Genomic DNA, 17099 nt, shown 5'->3' with positions numbered 1-17099 from the left:
TTCTGTGCATTTATCTTATATAAATCATGTCCTATAGCGTATAGTATCTTACTGATCAGTGTTAGTCTATGCTTCTTGTATAGCTCATGCCCTGTAGCCTATACTACTATCAGCATTGATGTCTGTCTTTGTATCGTATATATCCCATGTCCTATATCCTAGGTTATCTGTATTATCAGTGCCTTTCTATGCATTTTATTATCCTGTGTCCTAGAGCCGATCTTACCCTTATTATCAGTGCCTTTCTGTGTGTTGTATTATCCGATGCCCTTTAGTGTATGTTACCTTTATTATCAGTGTCTTTTCATGTATTGTATTATCCCATGTACTTTAGTGTTAGTTTTCTTTATTATCAGTGCCTTTCCATGTATTGTATTATTCCATGTCCTATAGGCTATGCTATCCTTATTATCAGTGCCTTTAGATGTATCATATTATTCCAAGTCCTATAGTCTACAGTATATTATCAGTGCCTTCTATGTTTCGTATTATCCCATTTACTATAAACTTTGTTTTTTTTATTATCAATGCCCTTCCATGTATCGTGTCCTATAGCTTATACTATATTATCAATGCCTTTCTATGCAGCTTATTATCCCATGTTCTATGTAGCCTTAGTTACCTTTTTTTTTATTATCAACGCCCGCCCTTCCATGTATTTTTTTATCCCATGTCCTATAGCTTATACTATATTATCAATGCCTTTTCGTGTATTGTATTATCCCATGTCCTATAGTGTTAGTTTTCTTTATTATCAGTGCCTTTCCATGTATTTTATTATTCCATGTCCTATAGTGTATGTTTTCTTTATTATCAGTGCCTTTCTATGTATTGTATTATCTCATGTCCTATAGCCTATGTTAACTTTATTATCAGTGCCTTTAGATGTATTATATTATTCCATGTCCTATAGTCTACAGCAGGGATATGCAATTAGCGGACCTCCCGCTGTTGCAGAACTACAAGTCCCATGAGGCATAGCAAGACTCTGACAGCCACAAGCATGACAATCAGAGGCATGATGGGACTTGTAGTTTTGCAACAGCTGGAGGTCCGCTAATTGCATATCTCTGGTCTACAGTATAATATCTGTATTATCAGTGCCTTCTATGTATTGTATTATTCCATGTCCTATAGTGTATGTTTTCTTTATTAATAGTGCCTTTCTATGTATTGCATTATCCCATGTCCTATAGGCTATGCTATCCTTACTATCAGTGCCTTTAGATGTATCATATTATTCCATGCCCTATAGTCTACAGTATATTATCAGTGCCTTCTATGTTTCATATTATCCCATTTACTATAAACTTAGTTTTTTTCATTATCAACGCCCTTCCATGTATTGTATTATCCCATGTCCTATAGCTTATACTATATTATCAATGCCTTTCTATGTAGCTTATTATCCCATGTCCTATGCAGCCTTAGTTACCTTTATTGTTGATGCCTTTCTATGTATCCTATACTGTACATCCCATGTCCTATAGCCTATGCTGTCTTAATCATCAGTTTATATGTATTGTATATATTCCATGTCTTAAAGTATATACTATCTGTCTATCTGTCTATCTATCTATCTATCTATCTATCTATCTATCTATCTATCTATCTATCTTACTATCTATCTTTCTTTCTTTTCTTACTTTTCTATATTTCTCATTTCTTTTTTTAGTGGATAATCATTTATTTATTATTTGTATTATATTGCATGATACAATCTGAAGACTAGATTTTATCTGCAAAAAATGTATGTATCTATCTATCTATCTGTCTATATTTTGTGATTATCTCAGTGATTACACGGGTTGTATTACTGCCAAAGACAGCCAAATCAATAACCCCAGGCAACAGACCTCAGATACGCCATCTTCAAAATTGAATGAATATTCAAATAGCTTAATTAGGGTTTGATCATTAGGTTAATACTGACAAGACAAGTCGTAGACAAATTTTAGCAACATATTCTAACATATTGTAAAAAAAAAAAAAAAAACCTTTATACTTTCTTTAATTTTCAGTAGTCTACACAAAAAAAAAACAAAAACAAAAAAACAGATAGTTTCCTATTGATTTCAATGAGTGACAATACTTTGTACATTGCTTGCTGCTTTATTACTTTAAGGACTATATGTATGTTACATGCGGTTGAAATGGGCTTGAAAATGAACCTTAATAGCACCGAGTTATTTAAACACGGGAACGTCACAATTAGAATTAGGTTCCTTGTTAAAGTGTTCCGCATATTAATTAAATACATATATTTGTGCCACAAGAAAGGGAATGATAAATTCTACCACCTCGTAAAGTGTAATAATTAAACGAAGGCGAGGCGCAAGTTTTACATATATCGTGTAACGATTATCCGGTTTCATTAGGGCTTAGGGACCATTGTGCGTCATATTTGTTGATATACATAATGATTAAAATCATTTGTGGAATTAATTGTTTTACAGTTGAATGTGATATCTCTCAGTTTGTGGAGAATAAAAGGGAGTGAAGAAAATTGTCTTTTCTAACTGATGCAGACTAGATTTGTAAAGGGATTAAATGAAGTGAGAAGGGAGGAAATTGCTCTAAATCCTGTTATACTGTATGGCTGTGTTATTAAACTGGAGTATAGGGAAAATAGCATTATAGCGGAGGACTATCATATGAAAATGTTGAAGTCTCTCATATGGAATTCTCAAAAACTGTGCCGTGTCCTCTGTTATTAAATGTAACTCCTTATTTCTGGCAAAGTTGATGAAGCAGCATGCTGGTCTTTTAAAGTGAAATCTCAGCTTTAAAAAGTCTATACTACTCCTAAATATATTTAGGATTTATATATCATTTTCCTAAAGGGTAACTCCACTTTTGCGGGAAAAAAAAAAAAAAAATAATATCGCCTATACAATTGCTACACATGCCTTACTGTAATTTAAAGTTATTAAACATGACCTTTCCTTTAAAATGTACAGCATTGGGGTTTTCTGTAAAATTCAATGCAATATGGCAACCCAGAGGTCCTTTATACTTGTATGATTGGCTCACTGATTTCCCAAAACAGTCTCCAAGATGCAAGTCAGATTTGAGGTCTCCTCCGCATCAAAAATGTCATTTTTGGTCAGATGCTTACAAATGGTTACCGTATTTATTGGCATTTAACACGCACTTTTTCACCCTTAAAATAGGGGGGAAATTGTGTGTGCGTGTTATACGCCGATATGCCACCGAGGGGAAGGAGCAGACGAGCGCCACCGAAATAGACAGAGCCGGATCTCCTGTGTACTCGGCTCGGCTCGCAGTCACACTCAGTCACACTCAGTCCCGCCCCCTGGACGGCTCCTAACATTGATGTCCCGGCATTGGACCGGCATTATGTCCATCCTAGGATCCGGGCCAAGGGGCGGGACTGGGCGTGACGCCGAGCCGAGTACACAGGAGATCCGGCTCTATTTCGGCAAGGCTGCAGATGGGCACTAATCAGGCTGCATTGATTCTCACTGACCATTATTTTGCTTCAAAGTGGTTTATTTAAATAAAAAAGTTTTTTTTCCTGAAACTTCCCTCTTAAATTGGGGTGCGTGTTATACACCGGTGCGTGTTATGTTGTCAATAAATACGGTAATTACTTATCCCTTTTAATGGTGTTTTTATTTACTTATCTCTTTTTCTGGCCTCCTGATACTTTTTTAAACTGAGAGCCTAATGGGGGATTCTGTTGGCAGAATGTCCTCATCATTTTTTTTGCCTTCCTCTGGATGAACTGTGGGTATAGGGTTCTGAAGGCTTTCTATTTATTTATATTTTTTGTATTGGTTGAACTAGATATACTTGTGTCTTTTTTTCAGCCTGACTAATTATTTATCTATGTAATACACTAGCTTTGTATTTAAAGTGTTAAAACCCACAGCAGTAAAATCAGTCTGTATATGCAGTTAAGAATGCTTGTTATACTCACTGTGAAATCTAAAGGGTTAATCCTGCGCATTGTGTAAAAACGACTGTTTGATCCTGTCTTCGCTGATCCTCCCCTTCTTCTACAGTCCCCAATCCATCTGCTGATAGTACACATGCTTGGGGGCACTCTGCACATGCTCAGTTTGGTGTGTATTGCTGGAGAGGTTTTTATTTTTTGAGGGCGAGGGGGGGAGGGTGCATGTGATCAGTACAGGGCCATTTAGCACTGTCCAGACAGAGGGTCAGGAGTTATGCAGCCTCATAGGACAGTCAGAGGAGAATGAAAACTCATCCTACAAGCATTAACCAGACACTGATAGAAGTCATAAGACTGCTTCTATAATGCTGATGAGAAAAGGTATTTAGCAGTTTATATTTACTAAAATAATTGCATTTCCATGTTCTGTGTACTGTGGGAGACCAGATATAGTGAATGCAGGGTCCTGGGTTTAGTAACACTTTAAGGATAACTGTAGAAAATTTAAAATTTTACACCTATCAGGGTTTTGGCACATTCTAATGTGATTTAAACCTGCTGGTCCCTCTCCCAGGCTGTGCTCTACTGTACAGGGGACTGCAAGGGGCTTTAATGTACTCACTGCTTGCAAAAATTAATGTACTCACTGCTTACATTTAAAAAATACATTTAATGATGTATTAATATGCACAGAGCATTATCAACTTCTCTTAATATCTTTAACAGTGGAAATGTATATGATAGGCTGGTAAGGGGTTGCACAATATTAGCTGGCATAATGTAAAATGTAAATAAACGGCGTTTAGTTTAGTTGCACCTTGGTCTCAGGGGTTGTAGTGCAGAGCTTGTCAGTCAAGGTTGCAAATCACCAACATACTGTATCTGTTGAAGACGACTCTGCGGCAGGAAGAGATGTCTCATAAGAGTTAGGTACAGTTTCCATAGAAGAGATAAGCATAAGTGTGATTTAAAGTCTTTTTTTTTTTAATATTTTAATTATACGATTATAATTTTTTTGTTTTATTATTATTATTATTATTATTATTATTATTATTATTATTATTATATTCTCTAAAATGTTTATTTCCTATGACTGTCAGCTCCATCTAGTGGGTAGCTCCATCCAATGCGGTAGTTTCCTGAAATACTATATACCATATACGTTGTGTGATCTTTTTTGAATGAGAAATCAGCTGTATCTCTGTAATATATATGGCACAGCCCAGCAGCACTATAAGGCTGTGGTATCTATATCATAAGTTGTACCTGTTTATCTGCAGCGCTGTCTTCTCTACAGGTGTTAAAAGTGCACAGTTTAAACAGCATTTCTGAGCTTAAAGCGGAACATCAGTCATTTTTCCATCTTTCCATCTATTAAATCTTCTCCTCTTGTTGTTTTAACTTTGGATAGTAAAACTTTTTTTTCTGCCAGTAAATACCTTATACAGCCCACTTCCTGCTTCTTGTCCGTAAAAAAAGCCTAGGCTTATAACATCATGCACAGCTCTCTCTCACCCTCATGAGAGTTTGCCAGGAAGGGAGGGGGTGAGTCATAAGAGGGCCAATGAGAGCTGCAGAGCTGGAGGTGTGCCTCTGTGTGTCTGCGTAAATCCAGGAAGTGAACAGGCAGCAGCTTCAGCTGGCCACAGTTAAAATGGATGCAGCCAGACTCAGTGGAGGGAGATTTCTGCAGCATATTTGGCTACAGAATCACAGTATATATAAAATAATATGCAAATTGGTTGAAAGGAAGCTTCAGAATGGTAAACATGTTTTATTACAAATTATGTGAGCAGACTGCAGTTCCTCTTTAAGGAGGCAGGGATCTGATGTTGATGTGTTCAATAGTCTATAGAATAAATCTATAGAATAAAATATTTGCAAGCAATACCAAACATTTCAACCACTGCAAAAAGGAGTTAATTAACACACAATATATTATCACCTTGGTAATTAGGGCAGATGGGTCACTGAGAATTTCACGGCTCTGTGAGGCGTAGATAGAAGTATACACAAGTGTAACACTCAGTCATTTGTGTACGTTTGATCTTTACACTTCTACATAAATAGCTGTGGATTAAATTCCATTTTTTAAGAATTTACCCAGGCTGCACTCTTTGCCTTCTAAGTTGTATTTAAATGACATCTTACCAGTAGTTTCCAAAGGAACATTAACTTGCAAATATTGTCATTGCCGTTGCAAGGCAACAATGTTCTACATGACTTTTAATAAAACCCTGCCTGTTACGTGTAGTTGGCTTCTTTGTCTTCTCCCCAATGTTCTATGCAAGGTTATATTTGTCAGAAATATGCATGCGTAAGCTTGGAGCATGCTTGCACAAGCACATAACCACCTGATTTCCCTAAACAGAAATTGGGAGCTTTGTGTCTTCTCAAATGACAAAGCAGCTTTGTAATCATGGAACAATAAGAGCTAAGCAAAAAACAAGGTACACACTTGCAGTGAAGAGCGTAATGATCATTAGATCATCCTTTTGTGGGAACAAAACCTTGGAAAAGGGCATACAGTATATGTTGACCATAGCAAAAACTCTGACCGTTCCAATAATCTGAGTGGAGCCCGTACCGGGACATGGTCTGCTTTTTTCTATCAACTAACTGTCACATCTGCCTTGGCAGCCAACTGATGTCCATAAGGTTCTTCTTTTATTATGGCCTTTTTAACAGATTTGCTGTATTTGTTCAATTATTTATATACTGTATAATTATATTATACTGACAACTGGTGATTTCATTTTGTAGTTGACATTTTTGGGTAGATGGCTGCATTAGTCACTTGATATAGCTCAGGTAACATCATGATAAGATCTTCTTACCAAGATTCCTAACTCATACTATCTGCTATGGCTTTTAAGACAGGGTTTCACTTTCCATTGTGGATTTTTTAAATACTTTACATTGTGGAGAATATAGAAGATAGACTGAGACACCATGGCTGAGATGGCTGAACCTGGAAGTCCCATGAAGAGGTATCTACTCACTAAAGGGCAAGATAGATATGCAGTTGGAATTAATTCCTGATTTATCCCGTAATACCAAAGGGTGATTAGGAATACATGTGGAAACAATCCAGGATATACTGTATAATAAAAAGAGGACTTAGTTACATAGTTAATCAGGTTGAAAAAAAGACACACGTCCATCTTGTTCAACCTATAAAATCCATTTTGCTCATGAGGGTCAAACAATGCCTTCCTGATCACCCGAGAAGCAATCAGATATACCCTGGATCAACTTTAGCTATAAATGTTAGTACCCAGTTATCTTATGTACATTTAGGAGAGAATCCAGGCCTTTTTTTAAAGCAATCTACTGAGCTGGCCAAAACCAGTTCTTAACCTCCCTGGCGGTATGATTATTTCGGATTTTAGGTGCTGAAAGCGGTACCATTATTTTGCATGGAAATTTGGCGTTTTATATTGTAGGTCTGTAAATCTTAACAATAACACACTTAAATCTGTCCAAACCAGAGTCTAGTAGATATCCCGGGTATGATAAAATTTGAAACACAAAAACATAAATTATAATATAATAAATAAAAATAAATAATAAAAAAAAATTAAAAAAAATAGTAATAAAATAAATTTCCCCACAATTCACTATCGCTCAATTCTGCAAGTGTTCTAATTTACTATCGCTGTTTTCTAGCTGGTCTAAAGCCACTTTTGACGTAAAGGGACACTTTTTGGTTGCTATGGACAATCTCCAGTTTCCAGGCAGAAAGAACAGTGTATATCATGTAAAACTGCATGCAGGGCATGGGCCAAAGCACTGGGGACAAAAGGGATGTGAAATGATTTCATACAGTACTGTAATCTGTAAGATTACAGTACTGTATGTGTTATGTTTTTTACTTTTTTTTGAATTTGCCGCCAGGCTCCGCCCCGTGCGTCGCGCCGCTCGCAGGGAACGGAGCCTGGCACGGAGAGGCTTCGGAGGAGGACGGAGCCCTCGGACACTGCGGGGGACATCGCAGGATCCCGGGGACAAGGTAAGTAACGCCGCCCCAGGATCCTGCAATGCGATCCCGAGTGTGGCTCGGGGTTACCGCTAATGGTACTGAATTTTAACCCCGAGCCACACTCGGGAAAACCGCCAGGGAGGTTAAGGGAGTCTATTCCACATTTTCACAGCTCTTACTGTGAAGAAATCTTTTTTTTTTCTCCAGACGTAAAGAGTGCCCCCTAGTCTTTTGTGATAGCCTTAAATTGAATAACTCAACACCAAGTTTCCTATATGGACCCCTTATGTATTTATACATGTTGATCATACCCCCCATTAATCTCCTCTTTTCAAGAGAAAATAAATTCAGTTCAGCTAATCTTTCCTCATAGCTGAGCTCCTCCATGCCTCTTATCAGTTTGGTTGCTCTTCTCTGCACTTTTTCCAGTTCCCCGATATCCTTTTTGTGAACTGGTGCCCAAAACTGAACTGCATATTCCAGATGAGGTCTTATTAATGATTTGTACAGGGGCAAAATTATCTCTTTCTCTCTGGAGTCCATACCTCTTTTAATACAAGAAAGGACTCACTTTGGAAACCGCAGCTTGGCGTTGCATGCTATTATTAAGCTTCTGATCTACCAAAACCCCCAGATTCTTCTCCACCATTGATTCCCTCAGTTGTACTCCCCCTAGGATGTATGATGCATGCATATTCTTAGCCCCCTAGTGCATAACTTTACATTTATCAACATTAAACCTCATTTAATAATAATAATAATAATTTACCACATAGTTGCCCAATTAAACAGTGCATTGGGGTCAGCATGTAAGTTGGAGACATCTTGTAAGGATGTTATTCCATTGCATAGCTTGGTGTCATCTGCAAACACTGAAATGGTACTTTTAATCCCAGACCATATATCATTTATAAATATATTAAAAAGTAAGGGTCCCAACACTGAACCTTGGAGTACATGGGTAACATGGAAGATATAGTAACAAGAGTCCATATTAAACTAAAGTGGACAATCACTTTAAAAGTACACTCTAGTACAAATTAGCTATGAAATGCATACCGGGAACAAATTCTACCTTCTAAAATAATCTGCTTTTCATCTAGGCATCACTGTAAGATTATCAGTCTTCCCCGCTCTTTGGTGATTAAGATGTTCTTTTTCTTACCTCTAATGTAGAGAGGATGCCCAAACACATAGCTTCCCTGATTTATCATGTAGCTATATGTATGAAATCATCAGCACATAGACAATTCTCACAACCACTAATCAGGTTCAAACCTGCCAAAGACCGTACAAGTGAGGAACTGTAAAATCTTTTTAAAATAGATTACAGAGAAATTAAGTTAAAGGCCAATTCTAAAAGATAATTAAATAATAACAATAATAATAATAGCCCATAATAATAGCCATAATTAAAAATAAAACACAGCTCTGTCTGCAATACTCACTTGCTTTCTGGCACTATCACCTCTTCTCTGCAAAAAGATGTCCTCTGGGTTGAGTGACGTCCAACAACAATGCTAAGTGTGAAGGGAACAGGGACCGACCATCTGAGATAGCATCGCTTTGACACTATGGTACACACAGTATAATGATACAGAGAGTGGCACTGATTCCATCACATTAGCACCAAACGCTACATTATTAAAGAGGAGCTCCAGTCATTGCTGTGTTTATCAAAAGTCAACAGCTTCAAAAACTGTAACTGCTGACTTAATTATTAGTCCCTCACCTGTCCCAGAATCCGGCGGTGTGCTCACTCCAGCTGTTCTTTCCCTCGGTCTTCTGTCCCTGGCACCAGTATCTTAACTGTGGGCACCCAGCTGGGACAGCTTGCAGTTTCATTGTGAATGGTCCTGCAGACTTCTGGGACCTGTAACGTGTCCCAGAAGACTGCAGGGAGGGAGGGGGGAGAGGAGAACTATGGCTCAGAATGCCTAGGCAATCCGAGTGGAAGTAGAAGCAGGTACCTGTCAAAACCAGGTACCCTCTCCCCCTCCCAAAAAAATGCCATTTGGTGAAAAGGGGGGGGGAAGAGATCTTAAAGCAGAACATCCCCTCTCGGGTAGAGCTCCGCTTTAAGGACAACCCACTGCTGCATAATATCTGATGAGAAAGAGAACTCCCCATATAAAACAAAAAAGGTCAAATAAATGTGGGTGGCCTCTGGGGTAGGAATTGGGTTTGTTTTGCGAACAATTTCCTGAATCTTACGTGAAGTTCAAGAACTTTGCAGTGAACCCCATTAAAGTCTATAAGGGTGAATCTTGTTATCCAATTCTGGCCTTATGTAGGGCTAATAAGCAGTTTATTGTCCAACAAAAAGCATGAGAAAACAGGTACTCTCATGGGGACATGTACCAATGAGAGAATATGGCTTCTGTGAGCTCACTTTTTTTTTTTTAAAGTGAGCTGAGATAACTAAAATCTTCAATCTATTTGTAGGAACAAAGGCTATGCACTATATTATAAGTCAGCCTTTATCAAACATTTCAACACCGAGGAACCCTTGAAATAACTTTTCAGTATCAAGGAACCCCTGGTAAAAATTACTATATCTACAACTCATGATACATTAGTGTGATGGTCAATAGGTAAAATGCTCCTTTCACTTGTGGTCATTGAGAAGAATTACCCCCTTTCAGATAGCTGAAAAGATCAATGGTGTCAGTGGGACCTTATCTGAGAAGCAGAAATTGGTCATTGCTCAAGGAACCCCTAGCAACCTCTGGAGAAACCCTAGGGTTCTATGAAACCCCGATTGAGAAACCCTGTTATAGATCATTCCTTTTTTTTTCTGGGGGTGAACCTGCTATGTTTTCAGCCAAAAGTTTGTAATTCGTTAACTTTGTGAATCACAGTAGCTGAAGCCCAGAGTAACTCCTACTGTATGGCAGGAGCACTGAAGGTGACGAAGGGGAGGCCAAAATGGGGCTTTTAATAAGGTTAACCAATTTCCTTTGGCACAGTTATAACAATTGTCGAATAGCTGTATGCTTTCAGTGATTGGTTTGGCATTTTAAATGGAATTGCTTAAGAAAAATTGTTTTCTCGAAAGTCACAGTAAATTGCATACATTTTGACTAACATATACTGAACATTAATTCAATCTAAGCTTTTAAAAAGTTTTTACCATTTCAGCCCTTATTTCTGATAATTCTTCATACCTCTTGTTTTCCTCTCTCCCGTCTTCTAAACTTCTTCAATATTTGTCCTTACAATGCCTATTAACTGTTAATAACATACCATGTTATGCTGAACAAATTCCTTACTTTTTCTTCTCTCCATTTTTCCATTTAAGGGAAACATCAATGAGTGATATTCCAGACACGTCATGTCCTTCAAATGTGAACTATTTATGCTTATGTTTATTGAGCAATAAAGCCTCGGATCAGCTGCAAGTAAATATCTCTCTCTGCATGATGAATTGGATGGCTGCGATCTGGATGTGAGCAAGAACATTTGTTTCATGTTGTCCGCGCTCCCTTTAACCTGCATTAAAATGCCAGAAAGACTGGGGGAAACTATCATGGATGTTTGGACTCCATTAATCATATTATGGATTGCAGTACTTCCTCATGTATATATGGCTCCGAGGGATGATTCCCATGTACTGGCGACTGATGCCACCTTGGAACTTACTGGAGGCAACGATGAGCAAAAAGTTTTGAACCGATCCAAGAGAGGCTGGGTGTGGAATCAAATGTTTGTTCTGGAAGAGTTCTCTGGCCCTGAACCCATACTAGTTGGAAGGGTATGTTTTGGATTTTTATTAGTTCCTACTGTCAGCTAAATCGAGTTGACTTTATCACTATTTGATGTCACAGACAAAGTCTTGATTAGGCGTGATTTACACGTTGAAATGTTGTCAGTGCATTTTTCAAAGGAAGCTGCACTTTGATTGGGAATTTGCCCCAGAGCTTAGTGAATGGAGTGACATTTCAATTGGTAAACAATACCCAATCATGTACTAGGAAAATAAAAAATAAAACCACATAATTTTTGCTTGCACATGATTGGAAAATGAAAGTCAGCAGAACTTCACCTTATTAACTAAGCTCTGGGCTCAAACTCTCCTACAAAGTGCAACTTCCTTTTCAGAGTCTGGTGCAGCTGTGCATTGTAACCAATCAGCTTCCAGATTACATTGACAAAGCTTAATTGAACAAGCTGAAGTTAGAAGCTGATTTATTACTATGCACCAGATTGCATGTGCACCAGTTTTAGTATATCTTCCAATTAAGTGACTCGAGTATTTGCCTTTTTGTTGTACTTGATGGCAATATCTGATTGAATGCATAGACTGTTATGAGTTGCCTTGCATCCTTTTTACTCTTTATATTTCCTTACTGAATAACCTGGATTGTAGAAGCAGTACAACACAATTTATTAGGAACTTTTGACATCACTGTAGCGGTAATGTCACTCCATCCTGGAGAATTAAAAGGACGTGCATTCGTTCCGCAAATAAAATGGTGACCCCTGCTGTGTCTGAGGGACAGGTACACTTTAATTGGTTCAAATATACAGACAACTGAGGGGATATTCAAAGAACATCATGTTCTTATTTCTGCAGCTAAGATAAAAGTAATGGAACTGACACACACGGCAATATGTTAGTTTGGCAGGACTACAGAATAACAGAGTCACTGAGCAATTTGGCTGCCATCTTGTTGGAGGCACATCTTGGTGGAATGACAACCACATGCAAGCCCTAATGTAGTCATAATTTAATCTTTTTTTCCATATTACATGATGACTTGTAATCTGTACTCCTGATGTCTTGGTTTTATTATATATTTGTTTAACGTGTGCATGCAATTCCTGCCCCCGGATTCAACCAGAGATAGAAAATTGTTAAAGTGGATTTGTCAGCATCAGTATATTTTTGGCATGCAACAATGTATTAAAGCAACAGTATCAGTTTTGCAATAAAACAAAAAAACAAAACAAGAAAAATGCACTCATTAAAGGGTATGTAGACCCTTGCAAGGAACTTTTCTCATATAGCCCCTTTTGGTCTTTTAGTGATATAATAGAAGCATTTTGTTATATATCGTATTGATACATGCAAAAAATACCTGTTGATACTACCAGAAATCTTGTTAGCTGATAACAACATGTGTTGACTGGTATCAGTTACATTGTTTCTAGCTATCTGCGAGGACTACAGAACTCCTTCTGTCTTAGGGTGACAATGTGGCTTCTTTATAGGCACAGAACAGTAAGTATACATTGTCAACGTAGGACAGGAAGTGTTACTGGCCGGATCATCTTACATTCAATAAGAAGAGTCCTTTCTGCTGGTGATTGCTCTCTTAGAAGGAAAGAGCACCTTACAGCAGGGCTCAAGATTTCAAGTCCTAAGCTACTAGCCAGGCCTCAAGAGTTACTCGCCACCAGTTGCTCCACCCAACCCCTACCCTGCCTCTCCCCCTAATTCCAATCCTAAACATACCCTTGTAAATTATCTAATGAAATGACACTGTTTTATGCAGAATTAAGTTACAAAAATAAATATTAACAACAACTTTACCAATATTAGCATAAAGCATGTTTTGTGATAAATAAAATAAGGATAAAATATGATTGGCTACTACAGGCAATGTACACATCATTACTGCCTTGTTAAGTAAATATTTTAATGCTATATTAAATATAGTATTAAAAAAGTTAAAACCAATAAATTACACTTTCACTGATTTAGGATGCAGAGAGACTTACACCGGAACACAGTACTGGACAGGGGAGCGGGAGCTGCCAAAGTTAACTTTTCCTATTAGCAAGCTGGTGATTGGTTGCTGCCCGATCCGAGCAACCAATCACCAGCTTGTTAATAGGAAAAGTAACTTTGGCAGCTCCCACCCAACTCCCCGCCCAGCCCCCGCCTCATCTAGTTCTTTTCCGACTCCCGCTATATGCCAGGCCCTGCCAAGAGAATGACAGGGGGTGGAGACTGGGAGGAGAATCAGTTCCAGTTAAACCCCACCTGCCAGCAGCGCTTCTCTCCCCCCCGATGCGGCTCAAATCTCTCCCTCAGCTTTTTTCCACTCTCTTAATGCAAACAGGCGAGTTGAAATTTTGAGGGCTGCCTTTTAGTATATCCACCAGAACCAATTTTCAATTCTATTGCCCCAGTGCTATGACACTCACATCAGGCATCTTTATTCCTATGGAACAGAGGTTAGTCCATACCTTGGAAAGAAAGACTTAAAAATGGCACTTTGCAGCCTGTGACCCTGGAAACTTTTGTGTCCATTGGGACACTCAATGGATTGGGCCTATAATCACTGGGATCTAAGGGGCTCCCCCATAAGTAAGTGAAGGTGTGTTTCCTGATGTGGCCTGTAGGCCAAGGAGGGTAGATAGGTTTTAGAGGCTGCGGACCCTCCTGTGAAAAAAATGCAGTAGGCTCCAGCATGGGAACTAGCTTAACAACCCTCGACAAGGTTGCACTACAGCTTGCTAATGATTCTGGATGATTCCTTCTGGGGTAAAAAGCAGATGAAGACATTGTAAGGGAGAGTACTGAGTCTCTGTAAATCTTTTAATTACATATTACTCAGCATGCATGCACTTACCAGGCAGGGGCGTCGGAGGGGGTGGCTAGGGGGGGCTGAAGCCCCGAATGTGACCCCCTAAAGCCCAGAGTCTATGGAATGCTGAATTCCGTTGTTAGCCCCGAGCGCCGGTCGTGAGTTCGGCCAAAAGTGGCAGAGAGCGGACGAATGTAGCCGACTGCCATAGCGGCCAAGTGCGGCAGAAAGTGGCCAATTGCGGACGAAAGTAGCTGAATGCCATAGCGCCCAAAAGTGACCGAGTGCTGCAGGTCCCGCCTTCTCAGCGCCAATGTCAGGACCGCGGGATGTGTGACGTGACGTCCATCTTAGCCTGCAGGCTCCAGAAGGCGGGAACGCTACATCCCCGCTCAGGCGGGTGGCTGGCTCTCCTCTGCTCTGCTCCTCTCTGATGGTGACGAGTGACTGACTGACTGACTGCCTGCTGTGACCACACACCACGGCTGAGCTGAGGTAGGTCAGACACACAGCGTGTGTAGGTCAGGCAGGTCACTGGTCACTGTCAGTGTACGTAGGTCAGGCAGGTCACTGGTCATTGTCAGTGTATGTAGGTCAGGCAGGTCACTGTCAGTGTATGTAGGTCAGGCAGGTCACTGGTCACTGTCAGTGTATGTAGGTCAGGCAGGTCAGTGTATGTAGGTCAGTGTATAATGTAGGTTATGTAGGTCAGTGTATAATGTAGGTTATGTAGGTCAGTGTATAATGTAGGTCAGGCAGGTCAGTGTATGTAGATCAGTGTATAATGTAGGTTATGTAGGTCAGTGTATAATGTAGGTCAGGCGTCAGTGTATGTAGGTCAGTGTAATGGTCACTGGTAAGTTACACAACCCAACCGCCCAGCCCAGCGCTACGACCCCCCCCCCCCGCTTCTTGGACTTTGGGCTGAAGCCCCTGGTCTTTTTGCCACCTAGCAATGCCCCTGTTACCAGGACAAAATATATATGATGACATGTCTACTTAGGATATAAAATGTGATATTAAATGGCTGCCAAACATGTTATTAGCTTTCCCATAGTTTGTACCAAAAGTGGCTGGAGCTTCCTCCTGCATATAGCGGAATTCACAAGTGTTCATGCCTCAATGATGAAACATGTTCTAGTTTGTTTGCACTGAAGATGATAATATAAGGCCCTAAGTGAGCAATATTTCCTCCTGTACATTTGTGGTTAATGCATCATAGTACATCATAATTATATTCTAGCCATGTCAGCAGGAACATTACATAGAAAATACCTTTTCCCTTCTTCCATTAGAGAAACTGCTGTATTTCAACCCATTTTTTTTTTCATATTTACTTTGACTGAGTGAGTTTTAAAGTTTGGTTTAAGGCTGAAATAGCTCAGGGAGCAGTCAGTTCAATGTAATAAGCCTCAGAGATGTCATTGAAGTGCAACGCTGAACACAGACAGATGCAGTACACAATGCATCCACTAGAGGCATCAACTGCAAAAAGATCTTCTCATACGAGCTATAGACAATGTAAATAATCAGATGAGATATAATGTTATGGCATTTTTTCTTTTTTTAGATATTGAAAAAAATAATCAGAAGTAGCAGTAAGAAAAAAATGCCCTCATTAGGAAGCAAATGAGCACCTACCGGCTTGCCATTTATTATTGCCTGTGTTGAAAGAAAATAGTACAAGACCTTTTGTGCAGCTAGCAGACAATGACCTGCTTCTGTGCATACCAGACAAATTAACCATTACACGTACTGCTATGCATTCCCATTAGGGTTGCCACCTTTTCTTGAAGCCAAACCCGAGTATAGTATAAACTATACATATATTTGGCCCAGTGGGTTGAATGGTGCTGGGTGTCATTCAACAGTGTAATTTTTTCATACAAATAAAGCTCTATTGGTTAAAGCCCAAAAACCACTTCAATACTGGACACCTTTCACCGGACTCTAATCTAATGGGGGTCTGTAAGCAGTGGGTGCTGATATAAGGTGACTCTGATATAATGGGGGTCTCTAATGGGAGCTGCTGACTGCTGATCTAATGGTTGGTCAGCAACCATTAAATCAGCAGTCAGCATCCCCCATTAGTTCATTCTATTAGAGTAATCTTAAATCAGCACCAGTGGCGACTATAGTGTGAATGAGCCCCCCTGTAGTGACTCCACTGATCAGCACTCCTCCTTATAGAGTTTAGATTAGTGTCCCTTTATATTAGCAGCATAGACACCCCCCCTGTCCCTTTTATATTAGCAGCATAGACCCCCCTGTCCCTTTATATTAGAAGCATAGACACCCCCTCCCTGTCCCTTTATATTAGCAGCATAGACCCCCCGTCCCTTTACATTAGCAGCATAGACACCCCCCGTCCCTTTATATTTATAGCATAGACCCCCCTGTCCCTTTATATTAGCAGCATAGACCCACCCCCTGTCCCTTTATATTAGCAGCATAGACACCCAATGCCTTTATTTTAGCAGCATAGACCCTCCTGTCCCTTTATATTAGCAGCATAGACCCTCCTGTTCCTTTATATTAGCAGCATAGACCCCCCTCCCTTTATATTAGCAGCATAGACCTCCCTCCCTTTATATTAGCAGCATAGACCCCAGTCCCTTTATATTAGCAGCATAGACACCCCTCCCTGTCCCTTTATATTAGC

At 39.5% G+C, this 17099-nt stretch overlaps 1 protein-coding gene across 2 annotated transcripts in view; it reads left to right on the top strand.

Annotated features, from left to right (window-relative positions):
• CDH8 (cadherin 8) overlaps positions 1 to 17099 on the top strand; it is a 655621-nt gene that overhangs the window by 18537 nt on the left and 619985 nt on the right. For both annotated transcript variants that reach the window (XM_073605557.1, XM_073605558.1), the window contains one exon: positions 11203 to 11655. In XM_073605557.1, the coding sequence (XP_073461658.1) occupies positions 11371 to 11655 (285 nt within the window). In that variant the 5' untranslated portion in view covers positions 11203 to 11370. The remainder of the gene's footprint in view (positions 1 to 11202; positions 11656 to 17099) is intronic.

This window comes from Aquarana catesbeiana, linkage group LG11 (genome assembly GCF_042186555.1).
Source record: "Aquarana catesbeiana isolate 2022-GZ linkage group LG11, ASM4218655v1, whole genome shotgun sequence".
Classification (NCBI taxonomy): Eukaryota; Metazoa; Chordata; class Amphibia; order Anura; family Ranidae; genus Aquarana; species Aquarana catesbeiana.
This window is presented reverse-complemented; position numbering and strand designations above follow the sequence as displayed.